Source organism: Bos grunniens, chromosome 9, assembly GCF_055505025.1.
Source record: "Bos grunniens cultivar Pamir isolate PY7600 chromosome 9, Bosgru_T2T1.0, whole genome shotgun sequence".
NCBI classification, from domain to species: domain Eukaryota; kingdom Metazoa; phylum Chordata; class Mammalia; order Artiodactyla; family Bovidae; genus Bos; species Bos grunniens.
The window spans coordinates 10,568,033-10,580,226 of NC_141173.1; the positions used below are offsets into that span (position 1 = coordinate 10,568,033).

General features: G+C 40.3%; 1 protein-coding gene and 2 long non-coding RNA genes across 12 annotated transcripts in view; 2 read left to right on the plus strand and 1 right to left on the minus strand.

The window, feature by feature from the left end:
* Positions 1 to 4,592, plus strand: part of FAM135A (family with sequence similarity 135 member A) — a 154,442-nt gene extending 149,850 nt beyond the window's left edge. For all 10 annotated transcript variants that reach the window (XM_086316751.1, XM_086316758.1, XM_086316753.1 and 7 more), the window contains one exon: positions 2,578 to 4,592. In XM_086316751.1, coding sequence (XP_086172877.1) covers positions 2,578 to 2,783 — 206 coding nt within the window. In that variant the 3' untranslated portion in view covers positions 2,784 to 4,592. The remainder of the gene's footprint in view (positions 1 to 2,577) is intronic.
* A 725-nt stretch (positions 4,593 to 5,317) lies between these two features.
* On the minus strand, positions 5,318 to 10,595 carry LOC147365567 (uncharacterized). Its single transcript, XR_015132573.1, has 2 exons — positions 10,465 to 10,595; positions 5,318 to 7,613 (listed from the first exon to the last, which is right to left on the minus strand). It is a non-coding gene; the product is annotated as an uncharacterized LOC147365567 (long non-coding RNA).
* On the plus strand, positions 7,607 to 11,152 carry LOC147365568 (uncharacterized). Its single transcript, XR_015132572.1, has 2 exons — positions 7,607 to 9,365; positions 10,337 to 11,152. It is a non-coding gene; the product is annotated as an uncharacterized LOC147365568 (long non-coding RNA).
* Positions 11,153 to 12,194: the final 1,042 nt, after the last annotated feature.

The window sequence follows — 12,194 nt, forward strand, 5'->3', positions numbered from 1 at the left end:
AGATATTAAGAAGAGATGGCAAGAATACACAGAAGAACTGTACAAAAAAGATCTTCACGACCCAGATAATCACGATGGTGTGATCACTGACCTAGAGCCAGACATCCTGGAATGTGAAGTCAAGTGGGCCTTAGAAAGCATCACTACGAACAAAGTTAGTGGAGGTGATGGAATTCCAGTTGAGCTATTCCAAATCCTGAAAGATGATGCTGTGAAAGTGCTGCATTCAATATGCCAGCAAATTTGGAAAACTCAGCAGTGGCCACAGGACTGGAAAAGGTCAGTTTTCATTCCAATCCTAAAGAAAGGCAATGCCAAAGAATGCTCAAACTACCGCACAATTGCACTCATCTCACACACTAGTAAAGTAATGCTCAAAATTCTCCAAGCCAGGCTTCAGCAATATGTGAACCGTGGACTTCCAGATGTTCAAGCTGGTTTTAGAAAAGGCAGAGGAACCAGAGATCAAATTGCCAACATCCACTGGATCATGGAAAAAGCAAGACAGTTCCAGAAAGCATCTATTTCTGCTTTATTGACTATGCCAAAGCCTTTGACTGTGTGGATCACAATAAACTGTGGAAAATTCTGAAAGAGATGGGAATACCAGACCACCTGACCTGCCTCTTGAGAAATCTGTATGCAGGTCAGGACGCAACAGTTAGAAGTGGACATGGAACAACAGACTGGTTCCAAATAGGAAAAGGAGTACGTCAAGGCTGTATATTGTCACCCTGCTTATATAACTTGTATGCAGAGTACATCATGAGAAACGCTGGACTGGAAGAAGCACAAGCTGGAATCAAGATTGCCAGAAGAAATATCATAACGTCAGATATGCAGATGATACCACCCTTATGGCAGAAAGTGAAGAGGAACTAAAAAGCCTCTTGATGAAAGTTAAAGAGAAGAGTGAAAAAGTTGTCTTAAAATCAACATTCAGAAAATGAAGATCATGACATCCGGTCCCATCACTTCATGGGAAATAGATGGGGAAAACAGTGGAAACAGTGTCAGACTTCATTTTTTGGGGCTCCAAAATCACTGCAGATGGTGACTGCAGCCATGAAATTAAAAGACGCTTACTCCTTGGAAGGAAAGTTATGACCAACCTAGATAGCATATTCAAAAGCAGAGACATTACTTTGCCAACAAAGGTTTGTCTAGTCAAGGCTATGGTTTTCCTATGGTCATGTATGGATGTGAGAGTTGGACTGTGAAGAAGGCTGAGCGCCGAATTGATGCTTTTGAACTGTGGTGTTGGAGAAGACCCTTGAGAGTCCCATGGACTGCAAGGAGATCCAACCAGTCCATTCTGAAGGAGATCAGCCCTGGGATTTCTTTGGAGGGAATGATGCTAAAGCTGAAACTCCAGTACTGTGGCCGCCTCATGCGAAGAGTTGACTCATTGGAAAAGACTCTGATGCTGGGAGGGATTGGGGGCAGGAGGAGAAGGGGACGACAGAGGATGAGATGGCTGGATGGCATCACTGACTCGATGGACGTGAGTCTGAGTGAACTCCGGGAGTTGGTAATGGACAGGGAGGCCTGGCGTGCTGCGATTCATGGGGTCGCAAAGAGTTGGACACGACTGAGCGACTGATTGATCTGATCTGATCTGATACCTGAAACTAATATAATACTGTAAATCAACTATACTTCAATTTAAAGAAAATTTTTAAAACCTTTTTTGTAAATCTGTATGATATTAATCCCTCTTTTAAACACTTCTCTCTCCTTTCTCTAATTATACTTCTGTATACTATTCCCTTCTCAGCATTCCTCCAGACTACATCCTTCCTCTTCTCTGAAATTTAATACCTTCGTCCCTAAAATTCATGTTTGATGGATATATGTTAGCACTCATCTGTTAATAATGAAGTAATATATGAGCATTAAAAGTGGTCTTGCCCCTTTTAAGGCAGTTTGTGCTTTTATGTGTATATGTATGTAAACTTTATCATTTATGCTTTGCATGCTCTCAGTAAATCCATTGTAAGAATTATCCAGAAAGAGGGAGAGGAACACAACTTTGGAATTAAAAGCAAACCAAGCATTAAATAAACCTGCAGGCCAAAAAATAAAAAGAATTCTGTTTGATCTTTGAGCCAACTCACATTATTCTTCTGATTATGGAAGGTTACTATTCTTTTTCAAAATAATTTGGAAATATGTGGAATAATGTTAACTGCCTTTAAAAGTGTTTGCTCTAGACTCAGGTTTTAAATTTAGCCTTGTCAGGATGTCTCATCATGGCTCCTCTACAGTCGTTAAGAGACTTCATGTTGAAGAAAACTATTTGCTGTATTATATTCATTATTTTTATTTAATACCAAGTTGACAAAAACAGTGTATAATAAATTTGTTATTTTAGTTGGCTAGATAATGCGATCATTTATATTTTCTCTACAGTAGTGTCAAAAATTATATTCAAGCAAAAAAATCCTTTTAAAAGACATTTTTCTGCTTTAAATGGAAATAATGTAACTAAATTTTTTAAATTATATAAAAGTTGGAGAAGAACTTTTTTCAGTTCTTTTTGTGAACTGATTTTCCTTTTTTATATTTGTCCCATAGGACAGATCTATTCAGAAATGATCCACAACTTACTTCGCCCGGTTCTGCAAAGCAAGGACTGTAACTTGGTTCGATATAATGTCATCAATGCGTTGCCCAATACAGCTGATTCACTCATTGGCAGAGCTGCACATATAGCTGTTCTGGATTCAGAAATATTTTTAGAGAAATTCTTTCTGGTTGCTGCCCTCAAATATTTCCAATAGAATTAAAAACATTGGTAGAGACTTGACAATTACCTCATTCAACAATGATTTAGATAATCTATTATAATAAACTATAGATGCTGATAAGTTCTAAGAAATATTTATACCTTTTTATATGGAAGATAATTTATATCATCCATGTTTAGAGCTTTTTAAACATCAACTTTACTTTCTAGGTAATGTGCCTGTGCAATATTTTTTAATTTCATCTTTTTACTTTTCTATTACTTTTTCATATATTTTGCTACATAAGTATTTCAGTGAAACTTTAAGCCCATATGTATGTATGATTGTTTTATTATTGGCTTTCCACATTCTTTACATCAGACACATCATATTAAAGGCCATTATTGCTAGAATCACTCCCAAATCACTGCAGATGGTGACTGCAGCCATGTAAAAGACGCTTGCACCTTGGAAGAAAAGCTATGACCAATCTAGATAGCGTATTAAAAAGCAGAGACATTATTTTGGTGACAAAGGTCCATCTAGTCAAAACTACGGTTTTTCCAGTAGTCAGGTATAGATGTGAGAGTTGGACAATAAAGAAAACTCAGCACCGAAGAATTGATGCTTTTGAACTGTGGTGTTGGAGAAGACTCTTGAGAGTCCCTTGGACTGCAAGGAGATCCAGTCAGTCCATCCTAAAGGAGATCATTCCTGGGTGTTCGTTAGAAGGACTGATGCTAAAGCTGAAACTCCAATATTTTTGCCACCTCATGCGAAGAGCTGACTCCTTGGAAAAGACCCTGATGCTAGGAAAAATTGAAGGGAGGCGGAGAAGGGGACGACAGAAGATGAGATGGTTGGATGGCATCACTGACTCGACGTGCTAGACAGGGAAGCTCTGGGAGTTCGTGATAGACAGGGAAGACTGGTGTGCCATAGTGCATCGGGTCACAGAGTCAGACACAACTGAGTGATTGAACTGAACTGAATTGCTAGAATAGCATGGGATTTTAAATTTTCTAGTATGGGGGTATTATTTAGTTAGTCATAAATTTTACTTTTAACATTTTAGTATGTTTAACTGGAAATAAAATTATGGCTGCTAAAATATATTTTTTGAAATCAACTATTTTGCCCTCTCAAACTGGGTAGTTCATATATGACAATGTTATAAAAGTTTTCTATAAAAAGTTATTATTACTGTTGCTAGTAAACATCTGCCATGCCTATTAAAATATATTTTCTACAGGTGATTTCAACATTATTTCTCATATTGACTTTTATTACTGGAACTTTTCATGTTCATGTTAGCAGCATCTAGAGATTTTTTGAATGTTTGAATGCCCTCTGCCTTGGTTTGGTTGGAATTTTGCTAAATTTGGTAATGTTGCTTGAACTTTCTGAGTACATTTCTTTAACTTTTTCATGGACTTCCTTGTATGTACATAATAATTAAATGTTGAAATTTATGAAATACTTTTATGAATTTAGATAATTTTTAAATATTGCTAAAATTTGTTGAACTAAAGAGTAATGTAAATACAATAATTCATGGAACAAAATAATTAACTTTACATGTTTGGTGACACAGATGCAAATGTTTTGATATATGGAGATGTTAAGTCTCTTGACTTTACTCAAGGTGCTGAATAGCATTAAATTCACTATTTTCCTTTCCTGTTTTACTTGTGAAAATAACAATGCACTAAGGATAATAGAAGGTCTATTTGCATTTACCAGTTGTGATAGAAGGCTTTTGTAAATATGTATTGTAAATTTGATGCATGTTTATTTTTAGCATTGTGTTATTGCCTCTGCTGCTAATAAATGAACAAATGACTATCTGGAGGACAGCTAAAACACTCGCTTATTTTCAGAATACTAGAGGTGTATTTTTATTTATAATTGGATAGACTATATTAATTAACTTTATAGGACAGTGTGATTGTGTAACTTATACCTTTGTGAACTATTTTTATAATTTATATCATTTGCATATGTTAAAACATATTTCATTATGCTCCATAATTGTTTTTTTAAAAACAGATGAAAATTTTTGAATTGAGTAAGCAATAATATACCAAGTGCATTATAACTGGAAAATGTAAATGCATTATTCACCCTGTATTTTTGCTACACACATTTTTTCATCTTCACATTCCTTGGTCCTGAGTTTAAAATACCATACTTTTTTCTTGTATTTCTTTTCATTTCTTATTTTTAACTAAAAGAAGTTTCACTTATGAGTTTGAATAATCTTCTGGGTTTATCAAAGTATTCATGCTTATTCATAATCATACTATTGTTTTTAAGGGAAAATTGCTCTTTATGATCATGGTTGGTTGATTGGATGTTTGTTGTTTTAATACAGTTTTAAAAACATATCAGTGATCATGGTTTCCAGTCCAATAGATTTAACTTCTGATTTACTAGAGAAACTGTTATACACTATTCACCTTCAAATTCAGAGTGCAGGGGTGGGGCAATGATCATCCGAAACAGTGTAGTTGACTCTTAGAGAACGAATCTCATTAAACTGTATATCAGTTAGAATTCTGGGTTGTAAACAACAAAAACCATTGTGATTAACTTCAGCAGAAAAAGAATTTATTGGAAAATATAGGTAGTTCACAAAATTGACAGAAAGACTGGAAAACCACTCTTAGATAACAGGTAGAAACCAAGGAAGTGAGGTGACCAAAATTATATCCAAGTTCCCACTCCAGAGGAGCTAGAGGTTTGTGTATATTTCTGCTGGCAGGGATTCCTCTAAAAACTGGATTACATCTGCTGCTTTGCATCACTCATTCCAGATTCAGTCTCATGAACGTGTGATTGACATGCTGTCCTGTGCCAGCACTCAAGCTGCCAGGCACCCACCCAGGTGAGTATATCAGGCTTTCTCAGCCTCTGCAGCAGAAGAAGATGGGACCATTTCTTCTGCCAGAATTCAGAAATGGGTGTGATGACTGAGCCCAAATAGAAAAACACAGCACGTCCACTACAGTCCACTTCTTTGCCTTTCCAGCATCACAAATATTGTACTCACACATTTTTACAAATGGTTCCTCCTAACCTAATACTGTTAACACCCCTGTCCAGTTTCAGGTCCAGGATCTTGGTGTTCTGTCCATTTCTCCACTGGTTCTGTAATGATCTTGCCTCAGTAATGTGCAGCCACAGAGAAAAATATGACTTCATCACCCACCCCACAACGCACAATGAGAGAAAAGAAGTTATTAACAGTATAAGCACATGCATGAGCCAGTGAGGAAAAAAATAACAACTAGAGCAGTGCTTTGCAAGTTTCCTTGGTGAATTCCATAGGGGCTCCACACACAACAGACCAGCTGAAGTGTAATCTTCTCCAGGGCAGGATTTGAGGAGCAGCGTGTTTTATGTCCCAAAGCTCTCCAGTTTCAAAGCAAAACCATGGTAAATACAGCCCTCAGTTCTGCCACTGGTCATGAGGCTAGATGGTTATGAGCTGTCACCACTGCCTCTTATTCCCTGTTTGCTTTCTGTTCAGCCAGCACCTCAGCTGATAAGATTTCTTTACCCAAAGATCTGAGACTTAGGTGATCTTGCCTCTACATGCTTGCAATAGTCTACTTAATGTTTACAGTTCAACATGATATTGTGAACAGGTACTCCAGGAGATGAGGTCCTCCAAGTTCTAGACAGTCCCTACTCCCCTTTCTCCTGTGGTCATAGGGCCCATCACTACAGCTAGCACCTTAACCACTTCTTCTAACCCCTTACCCAGTTGATCAGTCACTAAGTCATGTCAGACTTTGTGTCCCCATGGACTGCAGCATGCCAGGCTTCCCTGTCCACTATCTCCCAGGAGTTTGCTCAAACTCATTTCCGTTGAGTCAGTGATGCCATCCAACCATCTCATCCTCTGTCGTCCCCTTCTCTTCCTGCCTTCAATCTTCCCCCAACATCAGGGTCTTTTCCAGTGAGTCAGCTCTTTGCATCAGATGGCCGAAATACTGGAGCTTCAACTTCAGCATCAGTCCTTCCAATGAATATTCAGGGTTTCCTTTACGATTGACTGGTTTGATCTCCTTGCAGTCCAAGGAACTCTCAAGAATCTTCTCCAGCATCATCATTTGAAAGCATCAATTTTTCAGCACTCAGCATTCTTTATGATCCAATTCTCACATCTGTACATGACTACTGGAAAACCATAGCTTTGACTATATGGACCTTTGTGGGCAAAGGGATGTCTCTGCTTTTTAATATGCTGTCTAGGTTTGTCACGGAGAAGGCAATGGCACCCCACTCCAGTACTCTTGTCTGGAAAATCCCATGGATGGAGGAGCCTGGAAGGCTGCAGTCCATGGGGTCGCTGAAGTTGGACACGACTGAGCAACTTCACTTTCACTTTTCACTTTCATGCACTGGGGAAGGAAATGGCAACCCACTCCAGTGTTCTTGCCTGGAGAATCCCAGGGACGGGGGAGCCTGGTGGGCTGCCGTCTATGGGGTCGCATAGAGTCGGACACGACTGAAGCGACTTAGCAGCAGCAGCAGCAGGTTTTTCATGGCTTTCCTTCCAACAAGCAAGTGTCTTTTAATTTCATGGCTGCAGTCACCATCTGCAGTGATTTTGGAGCCAAGAAAATAAAATCTGCCACTGTTTCCATTTTTACCCCATTTATTTGCCATGATGAGCTAAGAATGACCAGTTGGCAATCCCAACTTCCAACTCAGAGAAAACACTGTATCCCCTTATACTCCACACCGGGCACAAAAACTGGCATACCAGCAGAACCTAGAATCATGGAGATGGATGATGAGCAGTGAGGGTCTGAGACTGTCTTACTTGCCGTCTTGCTGGCTGCAGTTCCATGGATGTTTGAGGGCAGGAGACTCCTGGGTCAGAGACAAGAAACTTGATTACAGCAAAGTCGTGGCCAAAGTGTCAGCACATTCACAGCAGTTTCTAGAACCTCAGTTCCCACAGCGATGTGGAGGGCCAGGTGGCACGTGTACACCCAGTGCAGGTCCAGGACCAAGCATGTTGGGTTGCATTAAGGGAGAAGAATCCAGGGCTGAGACCCAAGCCATTTAAAAAAACAAAAAACTTTTTATTGGAGTTGACACACAATGTTGTATTAGTTTTATGTGTATAGCAAAGTGAATCAGTTATATACTCAATTTTATTTTTTTTAGATTCTATTCCCATATAGGCCATTATAGGGTATTGAGTCGACTTCACTGTGCCTTATATTTTTCTCATATTTGAGTAATATTCCATTGTATACACACCATTTCTCCTTTATCCATTCTTCTGTTGCTGGGCATTTAGGTTGCTTCCACATCCTATCTACTGTAAATAGTGCTGTAGTGAACACTGGGGGTGCACCTGTCATTTCCAATTACGGTTTTTTCTGGATATATGTCCAGGAGTGGGATTGCTGGGTCACATGGTAATTCTGTTGTTTTTTAAGGAACCTCCACACTGTTCTTCATAGTGGATGTACCAATTTATATTCCCACTATCAGTGTAGGATTGTTGCCTTTTCTCCACATCCTCGCCAGTATTTATTGTCAATTTTTTGATGATGGCCATTCTGATCAGTGTGAGGTGATATCTCATTGTAGTTTTGATTTTCACCTATGATTTTTCTGGAAACACAGAAGACCCTGAATAGCCAAACCAATCTTGAGAAAGAAAAATGGGAGCTGGAGGAATCAGACTCCCTGACTTCAGATAGTCTGAAGCTGTAGCTACAAAGCTACAGTAATCAACACAGTATGGTACTGACACAAAAACAAACCCATAGATCAATGAAATAGATGTGGAAGTCCAAAGATAAACCCATGTACTCTGGTACCTTATCTATTACAAAGGAGGCAAGAATATGCAATGAAAAAAAGGCAATCTCTTCAATTAGTGGTGCTAGGAAAACTGGACAGTTATATATAAAATAATGAAATTAGAACCACACCATGCACAAAAGCAAATTTAAATGGATTAAAAGCCTGGATGTAAAGCCAGACAATACAAAACTCTTAGAAAAAAACACAGGCAGAACACTCTGACATAAATCGCAGGAGGAGCTTTTTTGACCCACCTCCTCAATTAATGAAAATAAAAATTTAAAAATGGGATCTACTTAAAAACTTTTGCACAGCAGAGGAAACCATAAAAATACAACCCTCAGATTGAAGAAAATATTTGCAAATCAACTGACAAGAGATTAATATCCAAAAATACAAACACCTCCCTCATGCAGCTCAATATCAAAAAACCAAAAAAGCCCCACAAATAACCCAACCAAAACATAGGCACAAAATCTAGACACTTCTCCAAAGAAGACACATAGATGGACCAAAACAGCACATGAAAAGATGTTCAACATCACTAATTATTAGAGAAAAGCAACCCAGGGCTATTTTTTACCTAGCAGCACACAATCCAGTTCTTTGCCCCAGGAGAGCAGCAGTTAAATGGTAGTAATGCTGTGGTTGCCTTGATCTACTTAGATGCCCATGTGACCATCTACAGAAACTGCCCTGCCAGGCAATGAAGCTGCAGTTGGCACGCTCAGCAATAATACGCAGGAATGCTTGACCCATGGAAGTCTGTGTCTTCCCACAGTTGTCAGATGTCACAGCAAGGTAACAGTCCCTCTGCTACTCTTTGGACACTGTTACTCTGTCAACATGAGAGCTGTCACTGAACACTGTTAATTCATTTGAAGCATATGCCAGATCCTTTAGGACATGATCCGAAAGTATTTTTCTCACATGGGGCTGTCCTACAAGACCAGTTGCTTCTGGGTTGATGGGATATGTGATGAAGCCGATTTATCCCACAGGCCTCTGTACCCACAGTCATCAGTGAGTTCTTTGGTGAGAAGCAATGTTGTAAGGGAGGCTACATAAAGTGTATGGAATGTAAGGTATTCAGTAAGTCCACAGGTGAAGTGAAGTGCATAAAAGAAGCACAAGTCAGGCATAACAATCCAAACCCAGAATAATTGTTTATTCCTATACAGCAAATTGCTGCCTCCTCCATTATAGATGTAGGAGACCTGGGTTCAATCCCTGGGTTGGGAAGATTCCCTGGAGAAGGGAAAGGCTACCCACTCCAGTATTCTGGCCTGGAGAATTCCATGGACTATATAGTCCATGGGGTTGCAAAGAGTCTGACACGACTGAGCAAATTTCACTTCACTCATAGTAGAGTCACTTGTAATCAGAGCCACCACTTACGCTGTTCCAGACTGTATCAGAATTGGGTTGGTCTCTGCAAGTAGTGGTGCTAGCCCATCAGAGTTGGCAAGGGTGAAACTATGTTAACACTACAGGCATGTCTCCATGCCACTGTGGCTGCCTTGTCAGGGACGCACTAAACAAGCACAGCTGTGGTGAGGGGCAGAGACTGACCGATGCCTACAGAGTTGTGGTAACCAGCCTCTAAAAAGCCCTTCAGCGATCCCCATCTGCTGGCATTCTCCTCTGGTGTAATCCCCTTTCTCTGACATAGGCTGGGTTTGCTGGTTCACTGCTAATCAAGAATTCAGCAAAAGTGATAGGTTGTCACTTCTGAAGTGAGATTACAAAGGGACTGTGCCTTCCATCTCCAGCAGTCTCCACCGTTCTCCTGCTTGTTCATGGACACTCAGCTGCCATGTTGTAAGATGACTTCTGGAGAAGCCCATATAGTGCAGAACTGAGAAAGGTCTTCAGTCCAAAAGCCACAAAGAACTAATACCTGCCAATAATCAGGTGGGTGAGCTCGGGAGCCGATCCTCCCCTAGTCAAGCCTCCATGTGAGACACGAACCGAGTTCACAGCTTGACTGCAATCTCATTTAATACCTAGAGCCAGAGGCACCCTGGATCCTGGATTTAGGAGGCACAAAAGGGGTGAGAGAATAGATGTTTATTGTTTTAAGCCACAAAATGTTGGTATGTTAGGCAGCAATAGATAACCTACAGTAATCTTGTTCTGTAGTCAAAGCTTTGGTTTTTCCAGCAGCCATGTATGGATGTGAGAGTTGGACCATAAAGAAAGCTCAGTGCTAAAGAATTGATGCTTTTGAACTGTGGTGTTGGAGAAGACTCTTGAGGGTCCCTTGGACTGCAGGGAGATCAAACCAGTCAACTCTAAAGGAGATCAGTGCTGAGTGTTCATTGGAAGGACTGATGCTGAAATTCCAGTACTTTTACTACCTGATGTGAAGAACCGACTCCTTGGAAAAGACTCTGATGCTGGGAAAGACAAGGTGGGAGAAGGGGAGGAAAGAAGATGAGATGGTGGGATGGCACCACAGACTGTATGGACCTCAGTTTGAGCAAGCTCCAGGATTGGTGATAGACATGGAAGCCTGGCAAAGAGTTGGACATGACTGAGCAACTGAACTGAATCTTGTTCTAATTAAAAGCTCTGTTGCAACAGGACCTTCTTTTGAGCATTCAGTGGGACCCAAATGTTATGCTTTGACGTCATTTGGAGATGTCCTAATTCCAAAAAAAGTATCACAAAACCTTTACATTTTCCCAGTCCCTCACCACTTGATTTCAGTGCCCACGAAATGATGTATATCTTTATCTCAAGTTCTATCTCCTTCCAGGCAAAGATAATGCCCTTCCCTCTGGGAGGATTTATTTTTATTTGTTTTGTCTCTGCTGTTCCTCAAAGCACCTGTAAAATGCTCAAAATACCAAAGCAGTCATTTTCCAGCTGGTCAGTATATTGGGCAAAGCCCTCTGTAATCTAGCTTTGCGTTGTTTCCTTGATCAAGTGGTCACATGGAACTCATTATCAAGCTGTAAATATGAACTAAGGGTGAAAAGGTGTGTGTGCAACCTACCAAGCTACTTGTTAATGAAAACTGCTGGGGTTTTGGCTTTGGGCCTTTCTGAAAATACCACTTCCTCCTGGTGAAAGGAGTCCTTATCTAGGAGAAACATATCTCCGGTTCAGAGAACTCAGATTCTGCAGCCACGTGACATTACTTGGTCAGACATTACTAGGGTCCAGTTCAGTTCAGTTCAGTCACTCAGTCGTGTCCAACTCTTTTCGACCCATGGACTGCAGCATGCCAGGCCTCCCTGTCCATCACCAACTCCCCGAGCTTACTCAAACTCATGTCCATTGAGTCGGTGATGCCATCCAACCATCTCATCCTCTGTCATCCCCCTTTCTTCCTGCCTTCAATCTTTCCCAGCATCAGGGTCTTTTCAAATGAGTCAGTTCCTCACATCAGGTGGCCAAAGTGTTGGAGTTTCAGCTTCAGCATCAGTCCTTCCAATGAATATTCAGGACTGATTTCCTTTAGGATGGACTGGTTGGATCGTCTTGCTGTCCAAAGGACTCTCAAGAACACCACAGTTCAAAAGCATCAATTCTCTGAAGCTTAGCTTTGTTTAGTCCAACTCTCACATCCATACATTGGAAAAAACATAGCCTTGACTAGACGGACCTTTGTTGGCAAAGTAA